The sequence below is a fragment of the Homalodisca vitripennis genome, chromosome 8 (assembly GCF_021130785.1).
Source record: "Homalodisca vitripennis isolate AUS2020 chromosome 8, UT_GWSS_2.1, whole genome shotgun sequence".
Lineage (NCBI taxonomy): Eukaryota > Metazoa > Arthropoda > Insecta > Hemiptera > Cicadellidae > Homalodisca > Homalodisca vitripennis.
Genome location: NC_060214.1, coordinates 128,676,212 through 128,702,630, shown reverse-complemented (window position 1 = coordinate 128,702,630; position 26,419 = coordinate 128,676,212). Strand labels below are relative to the sequence as shown.

Here is a 26,419-nt window from a genome sequence, read left to right as displayed (position 1 = left end):
AAACACTTTGGAAAGGTAACAAAGTGCCTAGCAAAAGCTAAATTTAGATGGTCAAGAAAGTATCTTACTTTTTTTGCCAGGGATCATAACCGGGCTGACCTATCTCAATGTTCACTGCTGATGACAGATGCAAAAAACCACTAATTAGAAAATATCTGCTTGATTTCATAACCATGGAATAAAATGGTGTGCCCTGAGAGGTCCTAACATCCCAGTAGTGCTTCACATTTTTTTTTATAACAATCCCCATATTTTATGGTCAATGCCATAAATTTTTTCATCTCAGCTACTGTGACTGGTGACCATTTTTTTTTTCCACCTTGAATTTCTCGATAGGGTTCCCTCATTATCGTTTTTTAGCTATTGCTCTGTCAGCATATTGCATTAGTTTCTCTAGTTAGTAACTGCCAAAAAGCTGCAGTTAGAAACAAATTCAAATACTCAATGGGCCTACTATTACGAGGAGGGCAATTTTTTATACCAGGATTTCTGACTTGGAACTGAGACCTAATGTCCTTTTCTGGCTCTGGGGGATAAATTCTGAGCCATGGATTCAAACGGCCTGCAGGCCTATCACCGACAACACTACCATTATCAGAAACATCATCTTCATTACCTGGAGTTTCTTTGTCAGATGTTTCCAAGTCTTCATAATCGGGAACGTATTCCTCACCGCTGCCCGATGAAAAATCTGTTAGTGAATGGTCAGATGGAATATTTCCCACATCAATGTCGCTTCCATTGCTCTCATCTTCACTAGAAATCACTTTCGTCTAATATATTCCGTATAGGACTAGATTGAGAACGTAAATTGTCACTCATTTTCAAAAGATAACCAACTATAAACACGAACTGACCACGACAAAACAACGCTACGGCAACCTGTTGTGCAAGAACAGCTGTCAGTAAACACGTCGTTGTTTTTCTACAAGCCGTACAGCTCACCAAACATTATAACTGTCTTGAGACAGTACACGGCAGAAAGCTTGTAATCTGCTCTTTACAACGATATACGATACTTGACGTTTGTTGCGATAGAAACGCATCTAGCGGCGTCTTTGTAAACTACTGTCTACCCGTCGATTATTCGACGACTGACGCTCCAGCGGTGTACTTCGACATCGAATAATCGACTTCTAACGTGGGAGGGTTAAGAAAGGGCCTAGAGATCTACCTGAAAGCTATCGCCCTATATCAATTGTACCGGTACTGTCAAAAATTATAGAAATCTTAGTACATGATCAACTTGTTGCCTATCTAGAAAATAATAACTATCTTAATTCATCACAGTTTGGCTTTAGGAAAAATAAATGTACCATTGATGTTGTTGACACATTAATTAGAGAAGTCCTTGATGTTTTTGAGGATGGATCCTTAGCTCAAGTCACTCTCTTGAGCAAGGCATTTTGACTGTGTTAAACATAATGAACTAATATTGAAACTTAACTATTATGGCATTACTGGTATTTCTGTTAAGTTTTTTCAAGAATACTTAAAAAATCGGAGACAAAAAGTTCTTATTAATGGAAGCTGGTCCAGTGAGTTAGTGGTTGAGAGTGGAGTGCCCCAGGGTTCAGTCTTGGGCCCCCTTTTATTCCTACTACACATAAATGATCTTCCTACTGCTGTTAAGGCCAAATCTCTGTTATATGCAGATGACACAACCTTCTTAAATAGTCATACAGACTTTGCAGCATTAAAAGACCTTGTGAATGAAACAGTCGAAGAAGCTTCATTGTGGTTCAGGTCAAATGGCTTTTTATTAAATGAATTAAAAACCCAAAATATTTTATTCACCTTAAGACGAACTCCTCAATATGATATAATAAATGATTTCTCTTCTTGTGTAAAATTTCTAGGTATTTTTATTGATAAAAATTTAACATGGAATCTTCATATTGAATATATTTCCAAGAGATTATCCCGTGTAATTTTTTTACTAAGACGAAAAATGAAATATGTGCCTGAAAGCTATGTAAAATGTGCTTACTATGCATTTTTTCAATCTATAATAAGGTACAGTTTAGTAATATGGGGTAATAGCACTAAAATCAATGAAATTCATCTTACAAAAAAAGGCAGTTAGGGTAATAGCACAAGCACAACCACTGGACCATTGCAAACCACTTTTCATAAAACTAGAATTGCAAACTGTTATTAATCTATATATATTTGACTCAGTATTATACATTATGAAATATATTCAATCTCAAACTTTTAGCAGAGATCTGCATAGCCATAATACCAGAAATAAAGATAATATTGTAATGCAACATTGTAGGCTAAGCAAAACCCAACAAAGTAAAATTTAAATCCCCAAAAGATTTACAACAAATTAATAGGTCTAGTTAATAAGTATTCTGTAAATATTTTTAAAACTAAGCTATATAACTGGTTAATACAGAACCCATTTTATGAACTTTCAGAGTTTTTTAGTATTGATGATATATATTTCTAGATTGTCCAATTGCATATTTCAATTTGTTAATCTAGTGGTGTAAAGCTTTCATCTGTATTCTGGAATTATGTTTTATTTAACATCAAACCTAAAATATATGTACAGTATTTTTATATATTAGAGTAATATGTTAAGCATGGCTAGGGTGTACCTTAAATGTCAGGATAGCAAATAAAGGGCAACTTAAGTGCTTGAGTATTTGAATATAAGTTTATTGATCCAAAGCATCTTAGTAATAATTATACATTGAACACAAGTTGTTCTTACAAGGCTGATTAATACTGGAGACTACCAGACATATTAAAGAGCTGAGGGCTAGCGTGACTTACCCAGCATCGTAACCACTAGGGCCAACAAAGACATGGCAGCACAGAGAATGACACCGGGCAGAACTCGTACAGGACTGGGCCCCGACTCGACTGCGCTGATGCGAGGCTGAGACGACGAGATGACAGATGAGATGAGAAGAAGTGAGAAGAACTACTAATTTTGACTAAGTTTGGGTCTATATACTGAGGTGGTGGTTCCCTCTCCAGAGGAGGCGGAGCCTCCCCTACCGTGCCGTACCCCAGGGGTTCTGAGCCCTGATTGGTCAGTGGATATTTTGGGTCTACACGTGTGACCTCCAAGAACGGAACTGGTTTCCCACAGCCGGGCCATTAGTGGTGAGCCGACATCCCGGACACTGGTTTTTCAAATGTTATTTTAAGCTGCGTGTGGCCTTTCCTCATGTGGTGTCGTCCTCCCTGGGAATCTTGGCTACATGAGTGTTTTTAAGTTGATGCCTAATTTAAGATAATCCTGTCTGCATTCCCAGACGCTCGTTAATACCCTGGGAAGAAATTTTGAGGGCCACTGTCCTAAAAGCCTCTCAGATATCTGTCTACTTTCCTAACTGACTTCCAATTTGGAGTAGAATGATTCATAACAAATATCTCTTTTGATTATGCCACTTAAGTGTATTTATGACTTTATCAATGCATTTTGTAAAATGACAATAAACATTATTCTATTCTATTCTATAAAATATATTTTTCTTTAAGTTCAAAGCTAATTTTTTATTATAAATATTCTATAAGAGGTAAACACAAAAAATTAATCAGGGAATTTTAGTTATAATTAGCGTATTTATTTATACAAATTTAAAAATAACAGTTTGCTATAGTGTGTATTTGATATAAATTCAAATTCTTGGTACAAACTAATAAAAACTTATAAATTGTATAAACTACTAGTTTAGAGTATTTTCTTATCTAAGGTTTCACAGGTAAGGTCTATCATCTTATCTTATCATCTGGGCAGACTAGGGATATATTTGGTTTTTGTAGGACACACAGAACAGACAAGCAGGTGGATGGAAGATGGCGCTAGACAAAGGGCACCCCCTTCCCTTGCTGCGGAGTGAAGATCATCTATAAATACTTCCCTTACCGACCACGATAGGCATGGAGCATGCACCTGCCATTTCAAAGGCTTTTTGTGAACCAAAAAACTCTGCAAGAGACACAAAGTGTAATATTGGATATACTCGTGTTTGGCGTTTTGGTCAAAGTCTACAATTCTGATATACCCTTCTACGGTGTGGGAAGGTTTAGTTGAATAATTATATGTAGTGTAGTCCACATAATAATTGAATGTCGGCACCAATTGCTAAAGAAAACAAAAAAGCCTAATTTAAGACTAACCATCAATAATGTTGTTCTACCCACCTGTAATATCTCAAAATAGAAGTTAGATGACTGATGAAATCAGTTAGTAAGTGTATTTGTAAAAGTGCTAACGCATTAATAATAACTAAAACCTTACTGCACTAATAACCGAGAGTGATAACCGATTCTGCACTGACCGAGAAAGATGGAGAATGCTCCATATTGAATTGTTTCCTTGTGTTTATTAAAACCTTTACTGGTCTTGTGTATGGGGTTACTAAGTTGAGCAAAAACTTTCGAAGTGACTTTCAAAATATATGTATAAGGCTAGTATATTCTTAATTATATGAAATATATTGTTTAATAAGTTGAATATCATATCATTGTTCAATTTAGTGCGCTATTAAGAATTGAAAGTTGAGTTCAACTTTGTTTTTTTTTTATACACAGAACTAGTAGTTACCTTAATTATTTCTGTATTTAATAAATTATTAATGAAATAATATCTGTGAGATTATGGTAGAAATAATTACAATTTTGTTTTCCACAGCACAAATCTCCTCCATTCCAATGCCATCATAGACCAGACTTACATCACTCGCAAGGCAATGGCACTAGCAATCGCAGAGCAGTTCTTCGGCTGTTTTATTTCCATGCAGAACTGGTCTGACATCTGGCTTCCCAAGGGTATTGCCACCTATTTGACTGGGCTCTACGCCAAGAAGTGCTTCGGGAACAACGCCTACCGCGAGTGGATCCACTCGGTGAGAGCACTTTTTGTTGCTTTAGTTAGGACTTAAGTTTATAAAAACAATACTATGCAGAACTGGTCTGACATCTGGCTTCCCAAGGGTATTGCCACCTATTTGACTGGGCTCTACGCCAAGAAGTGCTTCGGGAACAACGCCTACCGCGAGTGGATCCACTCGGTGAGAGCACTTTTTGTTGCTTTAGTTAGGACTTAAGTTTATAAAACAATACTATGCAGAACTGGTCTGACATCTGGCTTCCCAAGGGTATTGCCACCTATTTGACTGGGCTCTACGCCAAGAAGTGCTTCGGGAACAACGCCTACCGCGAGTGGATCCACTCGGTGAGAGCACTTTTTGTTGCTTTAGTTAGGACTTAAGTTTATAAAACAATACTATGCAGAACTGGTCCGACATCTAGCTTCCCAAGGGTATTGCCACCTATTTGACTGGGCTCTACGCCAAGAAGTGCTTCGGGAACAACGCCTACCCCGAGTGGATCCACTCGGTGAGAGCACTTCAAGCAACAAGCTTTAGCTACGATTTAACCTTGAAAAAAGATACTATGCATAAATGCAGGAAGTTCTAAAGGAGTTTGTTAAAAAAAAGTATATTTAGCTTTAACTCTTTGATGTGTTAATTATTTTATCTCATTTACCTCCTTTTTTGGCACTTTTGGCAGGATTCTGTATTATGCACATAATCAAGAAATCAAGAAATCAAGAATCTTTATTGTTGTCCCACTTAAAAGTATTAACAATGTCAGAGCTGGTATGAGTTAGGCCACATCAATTGTCACATTTCTTATAACTAATTAAAATTCCTTAAAACCAGTTTAAAATTCAACATTTACAACTAATTAAAATTCCTTAAAACTAGTTTAAAATTCAACATTCAATGTTATTAAAATCACTTAAATAAACTTCCTCAACTGAATAAAAGGCTTTCACTTTTAGCCACTTAATTAACATATTCTTAAAGTTCTTAGTGCTCATTGTTTTGGCGTTGAGAGGTAACTTATTAAATAGTTTTGTACCAATGTAGATATAGCTATGTTGGGATTTGCTCAGCCTAGTATATTTCACATCAATTAAGTTTACAGATCTGGTATTATAAGAATGTACAGAGTTTCTTAGGCTAAACGAAGTCAGATTTTCTTTGATAAAAACCAGGCTTTGCAAAATGTAAATACTTGGCAGCGTTAGTATGCCTAGCTCTATAAAAAAAAGTTTACAAGAATCTGTTTCACTTATGTTCACAAGGCATCGAATAGCTTTTTTTTGACATTTAAATACTTCCTTTGCACCAGCAGAGTTGCCCCAAAGAATAGTGCCATACAAAAGGTGAGAGTGAAAAAGTGAAAAGTAGGCATTGATAAGTATACTAGGACTTGTACATAACTTGAGTTTCTTTAAACAAAAGATAACTCTAGAAAGGCGAGAGCAGAGTGAGTTGGTATGAACACCCCAAGTAAGGCTAGAATCTAGATTAATTCCTAGAAGTTTCACAGATTTATTTTCAGAGCCTTTAGGTCTACTACTTAAACTAAATACAATGTTTTCTGTTTTTTTCTTGGTTAACCTTTAATTTGTTTGCATGAAACCATATGTGGGATCTTTCTTTCATGTAATTCAAAATTACATTATTCAGGTTACGATCTTTACCTGATGTTAACAGAGTTGTGTCGTCTGCATAGAGTATGGTTTTGTTAGGCACAAAGGCAGGCAAGTCATTTACAAAAACAGTAAACAAGAAGGGGCCCAGGACGGAGCCCTGAGGCACTCCACAAGTAACATGCTTAAGACTAGACAGGTCTGTGCCCACCCTCACATACTGCAAACGATCAGTCAGGTAAGAAGTGAACAGAGACAGTTCCTTGTGCTCAACACCATAGTAACTTAGCTTTTCTATGAGTTCATTATGAGGTACCATATCGAATGCTTTACTTAAGTCTAAAAGTAGTGCACAGGCTTCTTCCTTGTTTTCAAAACTTTCTAATACATGAGATACAACATTTTCCACTGCCTTAACAGTTGTCAAGTTATTCCTGAATCCGTACTGAGCAGGTGTAAACAAGTGGTTATGCTCAAAAAAATTCACAATTTGCTTTTTCATAATACTTTCAATTATTTTAGATATAACAGCCACAAGGGCGATTGGACGATAATTGCTTATATTTGACCTATCTCCTTTCTTGTGGATAGGAACAGTGACAGTAACTTTTAGACATTGAGGGTAAATTCCTATGCTAAGAATAAAATTAATTAAATACGTTAATGGACAGGATATGTTTTCAATAATTTTTTTTAGCACAAAATTCGAGAGGCCAAAGACGTCCTCAGATTTAGAATTGCTTAGCTTATTTACAGTATTACACACGTCAGCAATGCTCACTTCAGACCAAGTGAAAGAGGGTGAATTGGGTGATTTAATACCCGATGATTTCAATACATCTATAGGACAAGCAGTGCTTACACTATCACTATTTCTTTTTACAATATCATTAATATTTACAAAGAAGTCATTAAACTCACCAGCTGTAATAGGTGTATCATGGTTTAGACCTTTTTTGTTTAAGCGGCCAGTAACAGAGTTAATAACCGCCCATGCAGCTTTACAGTGATTATTGGATTCCATTATATACTTATCATTTGCCATTCTTTTTGCATTGTCTATTTGCTCTCTGTAATATTTCTTCAAATTTCTGTGGATACACACTAGGCTAGGATTAGACTTACTTCTTTCGTAACATATATCTAGGAGTAGCCTAACTTTAGCAAGGTAAGGAGTATACCAATTTTTGTTTACCGTGTTACGGCTTTCATTGCTATTCTGTTTGATAGTTTTTGTTTTTAAAGGACAACATTCATTGAAATTGTCAGTTAAAATTTGCATAAAAGACTGGAAAGCTTCGTCAACTTTACTTGCCAGTAAAAATACATTTAACCAGTTAATCTGACTTAACCTACATTTAAGCCTATTAATACAATTTTCATTCAATAGTCTGTAAGTTATAGTTCTCGGTGTGCAGTCTGCAACTGATGGGAACACTTTACTTTTCTTAGTTAGGCCAAGGAAGCTCATTTTCAGAAGAAGTCCACTGTGGTCGGAGAGATGAGGGGGTGTTGTTTCACAGATAAAAGTTGTAGGCTGCAGGTTGGAAATAAAGTTATCCAAACAGGAAGAGTTACGGGTTGGTTGAGAGTTCAGACAAAAACAGTCATAAGACTTTAGCATGTTTAAAAAATTTTTAACTTGACTGTCATTGTTTCTTGGATCTAGGTTCATGTCAGTAGCGATTAAAATTTTAAAGTTTCTATATTTTACCATGTTGTCAAGAGTGTCAAAGAGTTTGGACATCTTTGCGGTGAAAATTTCTACAGAGGAATCCGGAGTACGGTAGATAGACACAACTAATAAGTTAATTGAAGTGAAAGCGATCACAGCTGCCTCAAACTGCTTCAGTTCGCACAAAGAGTCAATGTTCACAACCTCACAACAACTTTGAAGATAGTCTCTCACAAATATAGCCACACCCCCATAGGACACATTTCTACAGTAGCTTGCAGCCAATATGTAGCCTACTGGTGAGTATGTGTGCAACTCATCATGAGTACACCAATGTTCATTAATGCACAGTACATCGCACTTGACATCATTCAGAAAAACTTCCAGAGTATTTACTTTATTTTTTATTGATTGAATATTAAGATGTGCAACTATCAATTCAGAGTTTTCTTCGACAGAGTTGCACATGCCAGGCCCAAGCCTACACTGAGTCCCACTTTTATCTATACTCAAGTCTAACAATTTAGAGTGTTCTTTGACGGAGTTACACAGACTAGACATAGGCCTACTCTGAGTCCCACTTGTTTTTGAACTTAGGTCTAGCTCTTCGGTTCCACATATTGGTCCTGTTCCAAAAAAGAAGAGTCCCTTCTAGTAGAAGAGTTTGTACGGTAATATCGAAATCGATTTACGAAGGCTCCCGAAGGCCAGAAGTCAGGTGAAAAGATTTTTTCCCATAAAGATATAGGTACACCTACCTTGTACGAACTGTAACCAGGTCGCTTATTTTTTAACTTGGTTATTACATAGTTACCTTCCGCTTTCTTTTTAAGGTATTGTTTCAGAGAGTCACTATCTACATTTTCTCCTACTCTTGATACGAACAGGTATCTAAGTTTGTCCACTATCTTCAGTGTTTCATCACTATTAGCTCGTCCAATTATAAAACCAGAATTATTTTTATTGAAACATCTGTTGTGTTTACGCTTTCTGTTCTCAACCTCAATAAATTCATCTTTGTTTGGCTGAGGTTCGCCACCGTCGGCCATTTCAGTTTCTGAGGCACATGGAGAAATCGATTCCAAGTCCTGCACAGAAGAAGCAAGATTATGATGAAGGGACTTTTTTTCCCTCCGACTCCATTTTTTTCCCGGTCTCTCGGTATATTCTCCAGCTTTTTGAACTACTGTGTTTGACTTCGAAATTGAACTGTCACTTGATTGACTATCGACTGCTGGAATAATCGAGACTTCTGAAGTCAAAACTGTATAATTATTGCCGTCGGATTTACTGAATGTTTGAGCGTGTGAATTATTAGCACCATTTAACTGAGAATTTCTTACAATAGGGTTTTGTTTAAGTTTGTCAGCATACGAATCCTGTTTTTCTTGAGATATTAAAGACGTATCCACCAATAAACCCACCTCATTCAGCTTCGCGATCAGGTTTACATTCTCTTTCTGAAGTTGTGTTAATTGTTTTCTCATTTCTGACTGGTTTTTAGAGAGTTCAAAAATTTGATCTGTCAGAATATTAATATGCAAACTACATTGTCTACAATCATCCCTGTCATTAATCTCTACAGAGTTCTCGCTGCTCTTACTTACGGTTATTGACATAACCTCGTCCGACTTCTTACCACACTTATCACAAGTGAAGTTCGATTTTTCACCAGCAGTAAAAGAATATTCACTACTAGATTTACCGGCGCACTCAAAATGGAACCACAACTTACAGTTTCCTTGACACTGGATGCCACCAGTCTTACTTGTAACAAATTTTGGACACGATCCACACTTATGACTGTTCCTACTAGGCGCCATTTTCAGGTCAAAAAAAGTTAATTGTGCTAGGTTTAGCTATTTCCTGTTGTTAAATATTAAAATGGTGTTTTTAATTCACTTAAACACAGAAATATTTATTTACAGTATATACATCAGTCAGTCCATATCATAATTTTATTGTCAATCCATTAATATATAAAAAATTAATATTTACTATATTTTCAAACTATTGAATTATGTATGTGATTAAAGTTAGTATTTATGGCTTTTCTCTTATTTTATAATTAATTTATATTATTTTAATTTTAATAATTATTATAATTATATTATTTTATAATTAATTTATATAACAGTGCTAGAATATGATATTTTATTTATATTGAGGTTGTAATTTTTAATTTTTACTATATTTCATAGTAAAAACACACAAAATATTTTTTTTTTTATTTACATACCTACAAGTCCTCCCTTATCACATGTTCTATACCTTTCCTTGTCTTTGGATGTAAACACCTGGACATGTTTCAATTCCGAGGGATAGGATCACCATTTGTGCCTACCTTCATTGCTTTCCCACCTTCTAGGCCTATATTTCATTACTCTTTTTGAGTCAAGTTATATTTAATATATTTAAAATTCACTATCACAATCTTCTGAATTAATATAGCCTGTAAGCCAAAATTACATGTTCCAGCCATAACTGTACAGCAATGTAAAGTAATTATGTTTAGTCTAATCAAGATAAAGAACAAACAAACAATCATAACACAAATGCTGGAGTAGACGTGTTTCACTACACACACTCAAAACTCTGCATTGCACATATAAATTTATGATGGCACCACATCATTATTGCAATTGTAATAGTTTAAAAAATGTTCTAAACAAATTAAAATCAAGTCAAAGACAATGTGAAGATGACCATACAATTCAATAACTCCAGAGCTGACTCATACGTCTGAAGCTCTCAGTCGAATCGTGACAAAGACTGATAAAATATATTGATTTTACTTCAGTATCGTACCAGTTCTAGAAGTTGATTTTTTAATTCTGTACAAAATAGTATGCAATTCTAACTATTAAAAAATGTTGTGTTTCTACAGAACTACAGAACTTGCTGAATACATCAAAACACACATAAAACAGAAAGTGTTGGACATACAGAGTATTTCTAAACTTGTCAAAGGGTTCAACCATTGGTCTTAATATTAAATTTGGAAATGTCCTCCTTACTCTCACACGTTTAAACTTTTCCTCATAGTGAAACTTACACATTTTGTTGTAGATTGTTTTTAATTGTAAGGTTCTGATTAGACAAAACTGACTTGCTCAGGAACTACAAGAGGTGGTGAAGTACGAGGAGCAGTTTGGAGGCATCATCATGGACCCCAGCCAAGCCCCTGCCCCGGTCCCCTCTGTGGGGCCCGGTCCCCAACCTCCACCACGCCCTGTCGACCCAGGCTTCTACTTCCCCATCAAGAACCTACACACACTCTCCCCTCGCTACATAGAAGTTATGAGGAAGAAGGCTCACCTAGTTATCCGCATGTTGGAGCATAGAATTGGCTATGAGCTGCTGCTACAGGTACACACGTGCAGACGGTATCAAACATTTTAAAATATTGAAAACATTAATTATTATTGATTTTTTTTAATCTATTAACTTAAATTCTTTTTAATCAGTAGTATTTTACACTGGAATATAAATGGAACACTCTATCCGTTGTTGCTTTGGACCCAACGAGATAGAGTTAACAGAAAAGTTGGTGTCATGACAAACAGTTGTATGGTAAAGCTAGTGCATGATTAGTGTCACATGTCTTGTCATGTGCAGGTGCTGAACAAGCAGCTGTCCCTGGCGTCCAATGCTGCAGGCCAGAAGCAGTCCGCAGGCCTCTGGTCACACATGCTCATCAGTACAAACGTGTTCACCAAGGCCATATTTACTGTGACCGGGAAGGATATGGCAGTGTTTGTGGACCAGTGGGTCCGGACAGGCGGCCACGCCAAATTCCATCTCAGCTTTGTCTTTAACAGGAAAAGGTATTCTTTTATCTCTTTATATAATAAGTAATACAACTAACATAATTAAAATCAAAATAATATATCCTACTTACTTTCTTGTTTAGATCACATGTGTCGCATGTACTCAAGTAACTGTTGTACAGGAACACTGTAGAGCTGGAGATACGACAGGACGCTACCCAACAAAGAGGGATCATCAGAAAGTATGTGGGGCCGCTGCTGGTGACCATACAGTACAAGTGCTGGGTGGAACGTTCAAGCACACCCTGCAGATTGAGGGCACTGTGGCCAAAGCTGACATCACTTGTCATTCCAAGTGTTGATCAAGTAACTGTTGTACAGGAACACTGTAGAGCTGGAGATACGACAGGACGCTACCCAACAAAGAGGGATCATCAGAAAGTATGTGGGGGCCGCTGCTGGTGACCATACAAGTGCTGGGTGGAACGTTCAAGCACACCCTGCAGATTGAGGGCACTGTGGCCAAAGCTGACATCACTTGTCATTCCAAGTGTTGATCAAGTAACTGTTGTACAGGAACACTGTAGAGCTGGAGATACGACAGGACGCTACCCAACAAAGAGGGATCAGGAAGTATGTTGGGCCGCTGCTGGTGACCATACAAGAGTTGGATGGAACGTTCAAGCACACCCTGCAGATTGAGGGCACTGTGGCCAAGGCTGACATCACTTGCCATTCGAAGAGCCGCAGGAACAAGAAGAAGAAGATACCTCTCTGCACAGGAGAGGAGGTGGACATGGATCTCTCAGCTATGGAGTAAGATAATTTTTATCATTAACTAGCTGACCCGGTGAACTTCGTTTCACTTACCTCTTAACATAAACCATATTAATTTAAACCCTAATTATGTATTGCAGAACCGGTAACTTTATAAAGGCATCATCATCATAGTATAGGTCATGCTATGGCATCTTAGAAGTGTTCAAAATTCAATGAATACAGCGCCTTCTACACCGCAACTGTTGAACAATGCCACAATAATCAATAAAAAAAAAAACATAAAGGTGTCTTTAAAAGATGTTTTAAATTTCTGTCAGATCAAGTGTCAGAACGCTTTATTTTTATAATTGGCTGAATTCGTTTGTAACGTGATAGTCACTTTCCTTTAAATTGATTGATTGATTTGTTTTTATAGAAGAAGAACTTTTACAAGAAAAGTTCCCTTTTGCAAAAAGTGGATAGAACGGCAGAATAAAACAACTACCTGTCCCAGTTGCACTAAAAAATTGTTAAGATGCGACGAATGTTTGACAATAACCGCTGATACTTTCAACTTTTGTATCAAGTGCGGTCACAATTTGAGCCGCATAATAAGAATTAATAGGGCCAAGGAACAATAAAATCAAGTGAAACAACAATTGTTATCAAAACCGAAGTTCGTCTCAACAATGCTATCATCATCATCATCTGAAGGAATAACATTTTCAGAACTTAATTTAACTGGCGAAGAATTAAAATATTTGGATGAGATAGAAGAAAATCAGAGCACAACATCGGCAATATTCTGGCTGTGCCAAACTTGTCTGAGTCACCAAGTCCTCCCGCCACGCTGTCAGGTCCTAGCGAGCAAAGTGAAGACATCATTAACAAGCCGGGTTTATAAATAATTTAGATATAGAGGTGGAGTTTAACATTTAATTTTAACCCTCATCATTCGAAAGTTATATTGTTTAAGATTCAAGTGCCGATTTTTTCAAGTGCCGAGAAATTTAAGAAAATATGTTTCTTACCATAAAGACTGATCAATATATGTTTATTTGTCGGCACTATAATCGATTTCTGGATCGTAGGAGTTTGCGTCACAGGAGCGATCATAGTTTGAGGATCACAGGAGCATTGCGTTTGCGGAATCGGTCAATTTCCTTTTCCCGGGCTCGCTGCTGTTGTGATCGATGTGCCCGAACTTGTTGCATTCTTTGTCTATCCACTTCATTCTGATTTATTGTAGAACGCAAATGTGCCATACCAATACGACTGTTATCATTATCAGTCTCTTGCTGGTCATCAGTGCGATTAGCGCGTGAGGTAGCTCACCGCACATTCGATTTACTTCGACAACCTACGTTAGATCGTTTTCTTCTCGGCATTGTAAGCAGTATCTGATATTAATGTTTTCTTGCACTAATAATGTTAACGTATAATGGCGACAGCTTTTTTACCCAAAATTGCATGCAGTAGTAAGTAAACATATGATACTGAGACACTTCGTTATTTGTATTTGTTACTTACAGCTGTTAAATTAAATTAAGTTAAACATGAACATCAATCAAACGTTTGACAGGTAAGAACAGTTTGTATGGGAAAATCAAATTGTCGTTTTTAGTATTTTCCTTGGAATTGTGTTATATTTTCTCATCGTTTAAACCTTCCCTGGACTTCCACGAACATTTCAAGACCAAAATTAGCCAAATCGGTTCAGCCGTTCTCGAGTTTTAGCGAGACTAACGAACGGAAATTCATTTTTATTTATATAGATATGTTCACTATTATGTTTTATAATTTTGAAATAGTATCTTTAACTATAACTTCCTTATTATTATCAAATGTAAATTCCGCAAAATCAGTTTGTCACAATGAAATTTTCTTCCTGCCCCTCCAATAATCTAGCAAACACTCAATGTGATTTATTGCTGTTCCGTTTGTGACCTTGGGCTCAAATGGCAAACCTTCTTCCCCTTCTCACACTATTCGCTGTCACTTTCACTATCAACGATTCTTTGTGCACATATTACAATTTCATTATCTTCAAAACTTCATAAAGGCCAGCAAGTGTTTGTCAGTATTTAACTATTCATTGACATTCGCTTTGTCAACATTCTCTCCACCTGCAACACTATTAGCTAGTTGGGCCAAAGGTGCTGAGGATGTTACTTCGACATTATCAAAGTCAGCAAATTCTTCATCCTGATAATATCCGTGAATACGTTTTTCAACAATTTTGTCAATGTTGAAGCTTTCACTTTGTCCCAAACAGCGGCAGAAGATTCATATATTAGCATCTATGAGACAAACCCTTAAAAAATGATTTGAAATTATTTCCTTCATTAATGAATTTCATCAAAATGCTTGAGCGATAAGTCTGCTTGTCACTTGCAATTACACTGTGATCCGTTTGCTGAATTATTGCTGTGACATTTGAGAGTAAATATTTAACAAACATTTTTCGGTCATCAGACTTCAGAAGAGATGCACCTGGGTGTGATGTAGCATTACCTAACGCCAAAACAGCTTTTTCTGGAAGATTTTTTTGTTTTCAAAAAGTCATGAACTTGTGGATAAATTTTTATCCAAAACAAATTTATTGAATTCTATTTTGAGAACTATTCTGCTGCAGCCTGATTCTTACAGTTTAAACTGTGAGTCATCCACATTATGCATCAAATGAACCGTCTAAGCCTAGGGTACTAAGATAATTTTGCTTTTTCTGTGCATATTGGTCCATTAATTGGATGACTCAATTTGTTTTAGTTATTGCAGCAGATGAATCAGACAAATATGCAAATTGTAAAAGATCATCTTTTATTCTTTTTAAGTCTCTAATAGTTTGTTCACTGATCCCGTCTGTATTCTTGAGCTAGTATTTGGCTACATGCGAATATATTATTTACAAATTAATTTAGACTGTTCTCCATTATTTGAACACACACATTGTTTTCTCCACTCACCATTGCTTTATATGATGCACATTTTGGTGTATAGCCTATTCTGAATTACTATCTATTACAAATAACACTAATTTCTCTTATAATTTCAACATGTTAAGAATGCTTGTTTGGGTATAGCTTTATTGGCTGAGTGTTAGCGAAGCCTGTCACTTGAGATACTGGAAAATTTCATTTCTTTATGTCAGTCTATCTGTCTGTCTATGAATGTAATTTATTTAACCCATTTAATTTGAATGTAACCTTTAATACCTAAGATTAAATCTACACTAAGGCTAAGTGTAAGTTTGACTATGTCTATTGCAACCACTGTTGATTAATGACAATACACATATTTATATTTCATTTCATTTGCCTGCACAATATTTCTTAAAAGAACTGGGCTTAAAATGTTGTGTGAAACTTAATTTCTGTACAGGCAACACTGAGTTCCATGATGGTGTGTGTTACTTTATTAAGATTTGACTGAGCAGCAAATAATTTTACATTGGGTCTTATGGCAAACCACGATGGCAACAAGAACATAGCAGAATAAATAAATGAGTAAACAAGCTGAGTACAATCATATGAGGTTTTAAAATGTGATACTAAACACATGTAACTTATTCATGCAGTAACGGTGATATACAATTTTTATTAACTGTCTGTCTGTCTGTCTGTCTGCAGGACACCTAGAGAGTGAAATAAGCTATAAACTTGAAGTTGTACCAAGCCTGACAGTAATGATGTATTTGTGTGCAGTGCAGACTCTCCTGTATTGTGGATACGACTGGATCCAGAAATGACTCTGCTGCGTTGCACAGTAATAGAGCAACCAGATTACCAGTGGCAGTACCAGCTGAGACACGAACGTGATGTGACGGCACAGCTCGAGGCTATAACTGCCCTAGGTCTGTCTGGTTGCAGGACACCTAGAGAGTGAAATAAGCTATAAACTTGAAGTTGTACCAAGTCTGACAGTAATGATGTATTTGTGTGCAGTGCAGACTCTCCTGTATTGTGGATACGACTGGATCCAGAAATGACTCTGCTGCGTTGCACAGTAATAGAGCAACCAGATTACCAGTGGCAGTACCAGCTGAGACACGAACGTGATGTGACGGCACAGCTCGAGGCTATAACTGCCCTAGGTCTGTCTGGTTGCAGGACACCTAGAGAGTGAAATAAGCTATAAACTTGAAGTTGTACCAAGTCTGACAGTAATGATGTATTTGTGTGCAGTGCAGACTCTCCTGTATTGTGGATACGACTGGATCCAGAAATGACTCTGCTGCGTTGCACAGTAATAGAGCAACCAGATTACCAGTGGCAGTACCAGCTGAGACACGAACGTGATGTGACGGCACAGCTCGAGGCTATAACTGCCCTAGGTCTGTCTGGTTGCAGGACACCTTGAGAGTGAAATAAGCCATAAACTTGAAGTTGTACCAAGCCTGACAGTAATGATGTATTTGTGTGCAGTGCAGACTCTCCTGTATTGTGGATACGACTGGATCCAGAAATGACTCTGCTGCGTTGCACAGTAATAGAGCAACCAGATTACCAGTGGCAGTACCAGCTGAGACACGAACGTGATGTGACGGCACAGCTCGAGGCTATAAACTGCCCTAGGTCTGTCTGGTTGCAGGACACCTAGAGAGTGAAATAAGCTATAAACTTGAAGTTGTACCAAGCCTGACAGTAATGATGTATTTGTGTGCAGTGCAGACTCTCCTGTATTGTGGATACGACTGGATCCAGAAATGACTCTGCTGCGTTGCACAGTAATAGAGCAACCAGATTACCAGTGGCAGTACCAGCTGAGACACGAACGTGATGTGACGGCACAGCTCGAGGCTATAACTGCCCTAGGTCTGTCTGGTTGCAGGACACCTTGAGAGTGAAATAAGCCATAAACTTGAAGTTGTACCAAGCCTGACAGTAATGATGTATTTGTGTGCAGTGCAGACTCTCCTGTATTGTGGATACGACTGGATCCAGAAATGACTCTGCTGCGTTGCACAGTAATAGAGCAACCAGATTACCAGTGGCAGTACCAGCTGAGACACGAACGTGATGTGACGGCACAGCTCGAGGCTATAACTGCCCTAGGTCTGTCTGGTTGCAGGACACCTAGAGAGTGAAATAAGCTATAAACTTGAAGTTGTACCAAGCCTGACAGTAATGATGTATTTGTGTGCAGTGCAGACTCTCCTGTATTGTGGATACGACTGGATCCAGAAATGACTCTGCTGCGTTGCACAGTAATAGAGCAACCAGATTACCAGTGGCAGTACCAGCTGAGACACGAACGTGATGTGACGGCACAGCTCGAGGCTATAACTGCCCTAGGTCTGTCTGGTTGCAGGACACCTTGAGAGTGAAATAAGCTATAAACTTGAAGTTGTACCAAGCCTGACAGTAATGATGTATTTGTGTGCAGTGCAGACTCTCCTGTATTGTGGATACGACTGGATCCAGAAATGACTCTGCTGCGTTGCACAGTAATAGAGCAACCAGATTACCAGTGGCAGTACCAGCTGAGACACGAACGTGATGTGACGGCACAGCTCGAGGCTATAACTGCCCTAGAGCACTTCTCCACCCCTGCGTCGAGGCTAGCTCTCACCGACACCATAGAGAATGACCAGGTCTATGTCCAGGTGCGGTGCCGGGCCGCTCACTGTCTCACCAAGGTCAGTCACTCGTCTCGTGTTGTACTAGTTCTGATTAGCTGAGCGTTAACGGGGTTTGTTACACAGAAGTTAGGTTACCATAAATGTTGTTCAAGATGGGTACGAAAACCCACAAAAACCAGTTTATGCCTGCTTCATTTAAATTTTTGGACACACAGAAAAGATGGTGACTTGCTGCTCGATTGAATCATTACAGGAGACGAGACTTGGGTAACACAAGTGAATTGCTAAACCAAATTACAGTCTATGGAGCGGAAGCACACACTCCCCAAAAACTGCGGGAGGGTGTGACTCAGGGGGGATTGAAGTCTCAGGTGACAAAATGTTATAGTTGGAATTTCAAAACTAGCTCACCTACATTTCTATTATTGAAAAATACTATTTTATTGTTTCTTTCAAATGTAAGTAATACAATTTTTTTCTTTTACTTTGTTTCTTAGATATCAAAATGTAATCTGCTTTCTGGATAGTCCTTGTATCGTCTATTCCTGGTGATGTTTTAGATTTTAAAGTCTCTATAGCTTTTTTTTCTTCTTCTTCCTCTCCTACAAATTTGAACTGGCATTTATTTACTGCTATTGATATTGCATGCTGATTAATTACACTGTGATTAATTTTGTTGTTTTGGAGAGTTCTTCCACTATTGTGGTGAAGAATCTACTGAAGTGATGATGAGCTATTTCCACTGACTCTTTAGCGGTAGTTACTTAAAGTTAAAATTAAGTAACAATATTAGCTGTAGCTTTTATACAGATTTAGATGTTTGATACAATAAGAGCTATTTGTTGTGCACACAGGTGGCTAATGCCATGGTCAGCAACTGGGCGGGGCCACCAGCCATGTTGGCAATCTTTAGAAAACTTTATGGATCGTTCTCGTGTCCGAAGATCATCCGTCAAAACAACTTCCAAAACCTACAACACTATTTCTTGCAGAAGGTAAGGACCATTACAGTATTTTACTCACTCTTATTTGAGATTTAGGCTGTAAAGAAATTTATATTTTTTGTATTATACCTGCAATTGTTGCCATAGGCATTAACATATAGAAAAAAGGCACAGACAACATGGAAATATGAGGGGGTACCCAAAAAACCGGAATTTTGTTTTAAATATACATATATTTATTTTTTTTACAAAACAAATTTATCACCTTCAAAGTATTCTCCATTGCGCTTTATACACTTTGTTTGAAGGACCAATAAAAATGTATAATATTAAACTCAAAATGAAACAATGTAATGTATAGTGGTTGAGGTTTTAATAACTCTTAAAGTTCTGCACTTCGATAACTGAGCAAATGGAGCCTATACGTTGATTTACAAGATTGAGGTTCATATTTTAAAATTACTTTTGAGCTTCTAAGAATAATTGTTAGTTCAAATGGGGAAAAATAAAAACACAGAATAAGATCAAAGAACATACTATTAGACAAAAGCACACAGTTAAATCATGAATACAAAGAGTTAAAATGGTTTTCTTTTCTATTAAATGTCCAAAATAATGTCCGAAATTAGTTGAAGCTTTTAACAATCTTGATTGAGGAGAAAATTGTCTCTAATTACGAAGGACCATAAGAATAATGAAGCACTGTTACCTTGCACCGTCCATTGTCTTGATACCTTAACACAAATGAAGTTCAGTTGATTGCAGTTCGACCTGGGTTGCTTCCAAGGAATGTTGCACTGTTGGAGTTCTTGTTGATGTATGAAGATTCCACATTCACTAGACACTATCCTCGGTTCACTCACGAACGCTGATGTTCCACAGGGACAAAGTTAGCTTTTGGCTCGTTAAAAAGATAAAGTCCGGTAAGGGGTTGACGACAATTACACGATGAAGTGGCAAGGCTTCTAATTGCCATAGAACGGCTCAAAGGTTCACAACAACAAGGAAAAGGGGGCACGGCCCAAATTAAGTTAATGCTGGTTTTAACGTACGATCGAGCAATACGGAGTCTTTAAAAGAACTGCCTAAGATGCGTCTGAGGGCTTTTCTCGTCCGCGTTTCATAGGACGCCTGTGATTGGTCGACACAAGTCACCTTATTCTACATCACAGTCGGACCACTATAATTTGGGATACATGTGTGTGTGTACAAAGATACAATGAAAATAGATTCCTTTATGACTAACAGGAGGACTAAAAGGACTAAAAGGTAATTCTCGTTGATCTACCAAATAGGTACGATCTCGCTGAGTGGTCTTGTGTGAATAAGGAAACAAGAAAAACCAATTTAGTGCTAAAAGAACTAAGCAATGGTTTTGGCAATGTGTCTTTCGTGGAAGCAAGTGTTGCTACAAAGGACATGCACACGAAGCACGGTATGCATTTCAATGCCAAAGGTAAGGACTGGCTGGCTGGTAAAATTGATGAGGCCGTGAAAAGTTACAGTACTCGACCTCCTTCGGCCATGGACCCGAGCAGCGCAGGAGAACCCAGTACGGAAGACATGTTACAACCTACTGTCGAAACCTTGACGGGAAATGTGCAGCCTCCTCTTCACGGTCATCGAATAGAAGAACAAACAGACAGCACTCATCCAAACCCCTAACTCTTTTTCATCTTAACATTCAATGTATAAAAAATAAGGTAGATGTTTTAGACTTATTTTTAGATAGCTATGACTGTGATATCCTAACTCTTAATGAACACTGGTTATTTTATGAAGAATCTGATTTATATATACTAAATGGTTATCAATTAGCAAGTATTTACTGTAGAGAGAAACCACTCTGTAGGGGCGGCAGCTCAATCTTTGTAAAGTCGAAAATCCAATATAAAACTGTAGATATTAGTAATTTTTGTGTTGTCTTTGTTTTGGAAGCAACAGCTATATATTTAAAGGAGATTGATGTTGTTATAGTTACCATCTACCGTACTCCAAAGAGTAATATTTTTAGTTTCTTTGATTATTTGGAGTCTTTAATGATATATTTAAATAAAAATTTTGCAACTGTGATACTAACAGGTGATTTTAATGTAGATGTAAGAAAAGATTCTTCTGAAAAATTTACTTTTTTGAATTTATTAAGATCATTTAATATGTATTGTCATAATTTTGATACAACTAGAGAAGATGCTTGCCTTGACAATGTTGTTAGTAATTTAAGCAAAAACAAAGTAAAATGTCAAGTTATCGAACCAAATGTATCTGATCATGCTGGTATATACACAGAGTTTTATGAGTTGCATTTTTCAAATACAGTACCAGACAAAAATATTCTTAAAAGAAAAGTGAGAGATCTGTCTTTTGGTGCCATTGAAGGTTTGAAACATAGACTGAATCAGACTGACTGGTGGCAGCTTACTTTTTTTCAAACTGTTGACGATGCTTTTGATTTTTTTATACAAATATTAACAAGTTCACTTAAAGAATGCTGTCCTGTTAAAGATGTCAAAATCAAAAGTAGAAATAGACCAAAGGTTGACTGGTTTACACCTGAACTATATAAACTTAGAAATATAGTAACAGTGTTTTATGATAGATTCAAGATAAGTAAAGGCACAGAAAATGAAGCTGAACACAAAAAAATGTATATAGAAATAAAAAAGATGTATAAAAATAGAATTAAGGAAGAAAAACGATTAGCCACTGACAGATATATTATGAGAGCTCCAAATAAATGTAAAGCTGCTTGGAGTATAATAAAAAAGGAAATTCATTGTAAGAAAGAAAGCGTTGAAGAATTAATAAAACCTGATGACTTTAATGATTATTTTATAAATATAGTTAGTACTACACATTTGAAGCAAAATAATTTTGACACTGCTATTGAGCTTTTGAGTAATTATTTATCTAGATTTAATAATGCTAGTAAAACATTCCAATTAAATGTAATAACTGAATTTGAAAATTATAAAATATGTATCTAAGTTGAGTGGGTCAAAAAGTGAAGATTATTTTGGGTTTTCTAATAAAATCATCAAGGATATTATACCCTACATAGTAAAACCATTGACATTTCTATTCAACTGGATGTTATCTGAGGGGATTTTTCCTAAAGCACTGAAATGTTCCAAAGTAGTACCAGTATATAAGAAGGGCAGCAAGGCAGATCCTGCTAGTTACCGTCCCATTTCTTTGGTTCCCATACTGAGTAAGATTTTTGAGTGTTGTTTAAAAGACCAATTGTATGATTTCTTTTCTCAAAACAATTTGCTCTGTAAAGAACAATATGGATTTATAAAAAAATCAAATACTGTGAAAGCAATAGGAAAAATTGTGGAAAACATTTTAAATAATTTTGAGAAAAAGATTATATCATCTGCAACATTGATAGATTTAAGTAAAGCGTTTGACTGTATTAATCATGAGTTGTTGTTAAAAAAGTTGTTTAGTTATGGCATAAAACATAAAGCATTACAATTATTGTCATCTTATTTATCTGACAGGAAACAGATGGTTGTCCAGGGGGAGAACAAGTCCAATTTCAGAACAGTGAAATTGGGAGTTCCGCAAGGCTCTGTTTTGGGACCTTTTCTGTTTATTGTTGCAATCAATGATTTTTCATCTAGCCTACCTTGTAATTCTGTTTTGTACGCGGATGATACTACTCTTTTAAACTGTAATAAAGACTCACAAATCTTAAAATCTGATCAAGAATGTTCATTTAAATTAGCTCTAGAATGGTTTAAAGCAAATGGGTTGGCAGTGAATCATAATAAAACTGAATATTTAACATTATCTCTACACAATAATACTAAATACAGTAATGATTCTGTTAAGTTATTGGGTGTTATCCTAGATAGTAAATTAAGCTGGCAACATCATGTTAATTATTATGTACTAAACTATCTAGAGTTATATACCTATTATGTAAACTAAGGAATACTGTTACTCAGGAGATGTTGATAACTGCTTATTATGCATTTTTCCACTCACACTTGAGGTATGGTGTGACTCTTTGGGGAAACAGTTTCCAGTGCCAAAAAAATATTTTTATGGCAAAAAAAAGCTATTAGGATTTTAAAAAATGTTTCTAAACAAGAATCTTGTTCACCTTTTTTTAAAGAACTTCAAATTATGACCTTGCCAAGTTTATACATCTACTGCTCATTACTTGATGTAAAAGAAAATTTGAATAGTTTCATAAATAGACAAGATGTTCATACACACTGCACAAGAAAAAAGTATTTACTCGATCTACCCCCAGTCAGACTCGAAAAGACCAAAAACAGCCAGATATTTTTCAGTATAAAATTATTTAATAAATTACCAGAGAAGGCATGGAATGTTACACTTAATAATTTTAAAGTTACCATTGCAAAGTGGCTGAAAAATAAAGCTTTTTACACTGTTGAAGATTACCTAGCCTGTGATATTAGCTCATTAAGTTTTTAATCCATTGTTAATTTAAGATTAGGATTGTTAGCACATAATGTATAGATTTTTAAATTATTTAATTGTAATTTTATTGTTTTTATTTACATTTATATTATTGTTATTTAGTTCTAGCTGGCAATACTGTATTTTGTCCTATAACTGTGCCTAGACTAAAGATTAGATTAAAGTAGGCTATATAATATGTTGACTTTGTCTATTGCATAATATGTATTGTGCTTAATGACAATAAAATATCTTGAATCTTGAATCTTGAATCTTGAATCTTGAATCTAACATGGTATCAAACAATCGTGGACAATGAGCAATTCTAAATAAAATACACAATTTTGGTTATCAGTAAGAAAATATATTAATATGTAAATTAAATTAATTAGTATAAATAAATATGAAAACCTAACACACTTATCCCATTGTTGTTTCCTCTGTTTGAAACATGTTTTGTACTCCTCGTCAGTGATGGCTGCCAATTCCTCCATTGTTGTTTCCTCTGTTTGAAACATGTTTTGTACTCCTCGTCAGTGATGGCTGCCAATTCCTCCATTGTTGTTTCCTCTGTTTGAAACATGTTTTGTACTCCTCGTTAGTGATGGCTGCCAATTCCTCCATTGTTGTTTCCTCTGTTCGAAACATGTTTTGTACTCCTCATTAGTGATGGCTGCCAATTCCTCCATTGTTGTTTCCTCTGTTCGAAACATGTTTTGTACTCCTCGTCAGTGATGGCTGCCAATTCCTCCATTGTTTGTTTCCTCTGTTTGAAACATGTTTTGTACTCCTCGTCAGTGATGGCTGCCAATTCCTCCATTGTTGTTTCCTCTGTTTGAAACATGTTTTTGTACTCCTCGTTAGTGATGGCTGCCAATTCCTCCATTGTTGTTTCCTCTGTTTGAAACATGTTTTGTACTCCTCGTTAGTGATGGCTGCCAATTCCTCCATTGTTGTTTCCTCTGTTCGAAACATGTTTTGTACTCCTCGTCAGTGATGGCTGCCAATTCCTCCATTGTTGTTTCCTCTGTTTGAAACATGTTTTGTACTCCTCGTTAGTGATGGCTGCCAATTCCTCCATTGTTGTTTCCTATGTTTGAAACATGTTTTGTACTCCTCGTTAGTGATGGCTGCCAATTCCTCCATTGTTGTTTCCTCTGTTCGAAACATGTTTTGTACTCCTCATTAGTGATGGCTGCCAATTCCTCCATTGTTGTTTCCTCTGTTCGAAACATGTTTTGTACTCCTCGTCAGTGATGGCTGCCAATTCCTCCATTGTTGTTTCCTCTGTTTGAAACATGTTTTGTACTCCTCGTCAGTGATGGCTGCCAATTCCTCCATTGTTGTTTCCTCTGTTTGAAACATGTTTTGTACTCCTCGTCAGTGATGGCTGCCAATTCCTCCATTGTTGTTTCCTCTGTTCGAAACATGTTTTGTACTCCTCGTCAGTGATGGCTGCCAATTCCTCCATTGTTGTTTCCTCTGTTTGAAACATGTTTTGTACTCCTCGTCAGTGATGGCTGCCAATTCCTCCATTGTTGTTTCCTCTGTTTGAAACATGTTTTGTACTCCTCGTTAGTGATGGCTGCCAATTCCTCCATTGTTGTTTCCTCTGTTTGAAACATGTTTTGTACTCCTCGTTAGTGATGGCTGCCAATTCCTCCATTGTTGTTTCCTCTGTTCGAAACATGTTTTGTACTCCTCGTCAGTGATGGCTGCCAATTCCTCCATTGCTTTTTTCTTGACATCATCCACGCTGTCAAATCAGAGACCTTTCATGTCCCTTTTCATTCGTGGGAATAAAAAGAAGTCGCACGGAGCCAGATCTGGTGAGTAAGGTGCATGTGGTAGTGAAACCATGCATTTTTAGCCAAAAACTGGGTGACAGAGATTGCTATGTGCGCAGGCGCGTTGTCGTGGTGAAAAAACCAGTCCCCTGTTTGCCACAAATCATGTCTTTTGCGACGAATGCTGTTCCGTAGTCTTCTTAAGACTTCAAGATAAAACACCTGATTTACTGTCTGGCCTGGTGGAACAAATTCTGAATGGACAATCCCCTTTACATCAAAAAAACAAATGAGCATTGTTTTGACACTCGATCTGACTTGACGGCATTTTTTTGGTCTGGGTGATGATTCCGTCTTCCATTGGCTGGATTGTTGTTTGGTTTTTGGGTCGTACCCATAGCACCAAGATTTGACACGTGTAATTATTTTTGACAAATCTGGATCGGCTTCAAGTTGCTGCTTCAAATCACGGCAAGCTTCAATTCGACGTTCCTTTTGAAAGTCAGTGAGAGCACGAGGCACAAACTTGGCGCCAACCCTTTTCATGTTCAAGTCTTCGGTTAAAATCCGTTGAACTGAGCTCCATGACAGCCCACTAGCCTCTGATATTTGCTCGATAGTTCGTCCTCGGTCTGCAAGCACAATTTATTTCACTTTCTCAAGATTTTCGTCTGTTCGGGAAGTCGATGGTCGTCCAGAACAAGGTCGTGAAGTGACATGTCACCATTTTTAAATCGAGAAAACCATTCGTACACTTTGGTTTTCCCCATAACGTCGTCTTTGTAGGCTGTGTTCAACATTTCAAGTGTTTCAGCGGTGTTCTTGGCAAACAGAAAACAAAACTTCACAGCTGCACGCTGTTCAGTTGCCATCGTAAAAAACGGCACGATCACAAAACAGCACTAGCAAAAACTATTACTGCATGGGGACAGAACACGTAAGGTCAACCCAACAGGCAGCACTGAGCTGGCAAAGAGCAGTGCTACAAGAGCCA

At 37.0% G+C, this 26,419-nt stretch overlaps 1 protein-coding gene across 1 annotated transcript in view; it reads left to right on the top strand.

Annotated features, from left to right (window-relative positions):
• LOC124368371 (transcription initiation factor TFIID subunit 2-like) overlaps positions 1-26,419 on the top strand; it is a 69,786-nt gene that overhangs the window by 17,687 nt on the left and 25,680 nt on the right. The window contains 6 exon segments of the mRNA XM_046825655.1: positions 4,658-4,871; positions 11,262-11,513; positions 11,763-11,971; positions 12,491-12,730; positions 18,059-18,311; positions 19,109-19,249. Of these exon segments, the coding sequence (XP_046681611.1) occupies positions 4,658-4,871; positions 11,262-11,513; positions 11,763-11,971; positions 12,491-12,730; positions 18,059-18,311; positions 19,109-19,249 (1,309 nt within the window).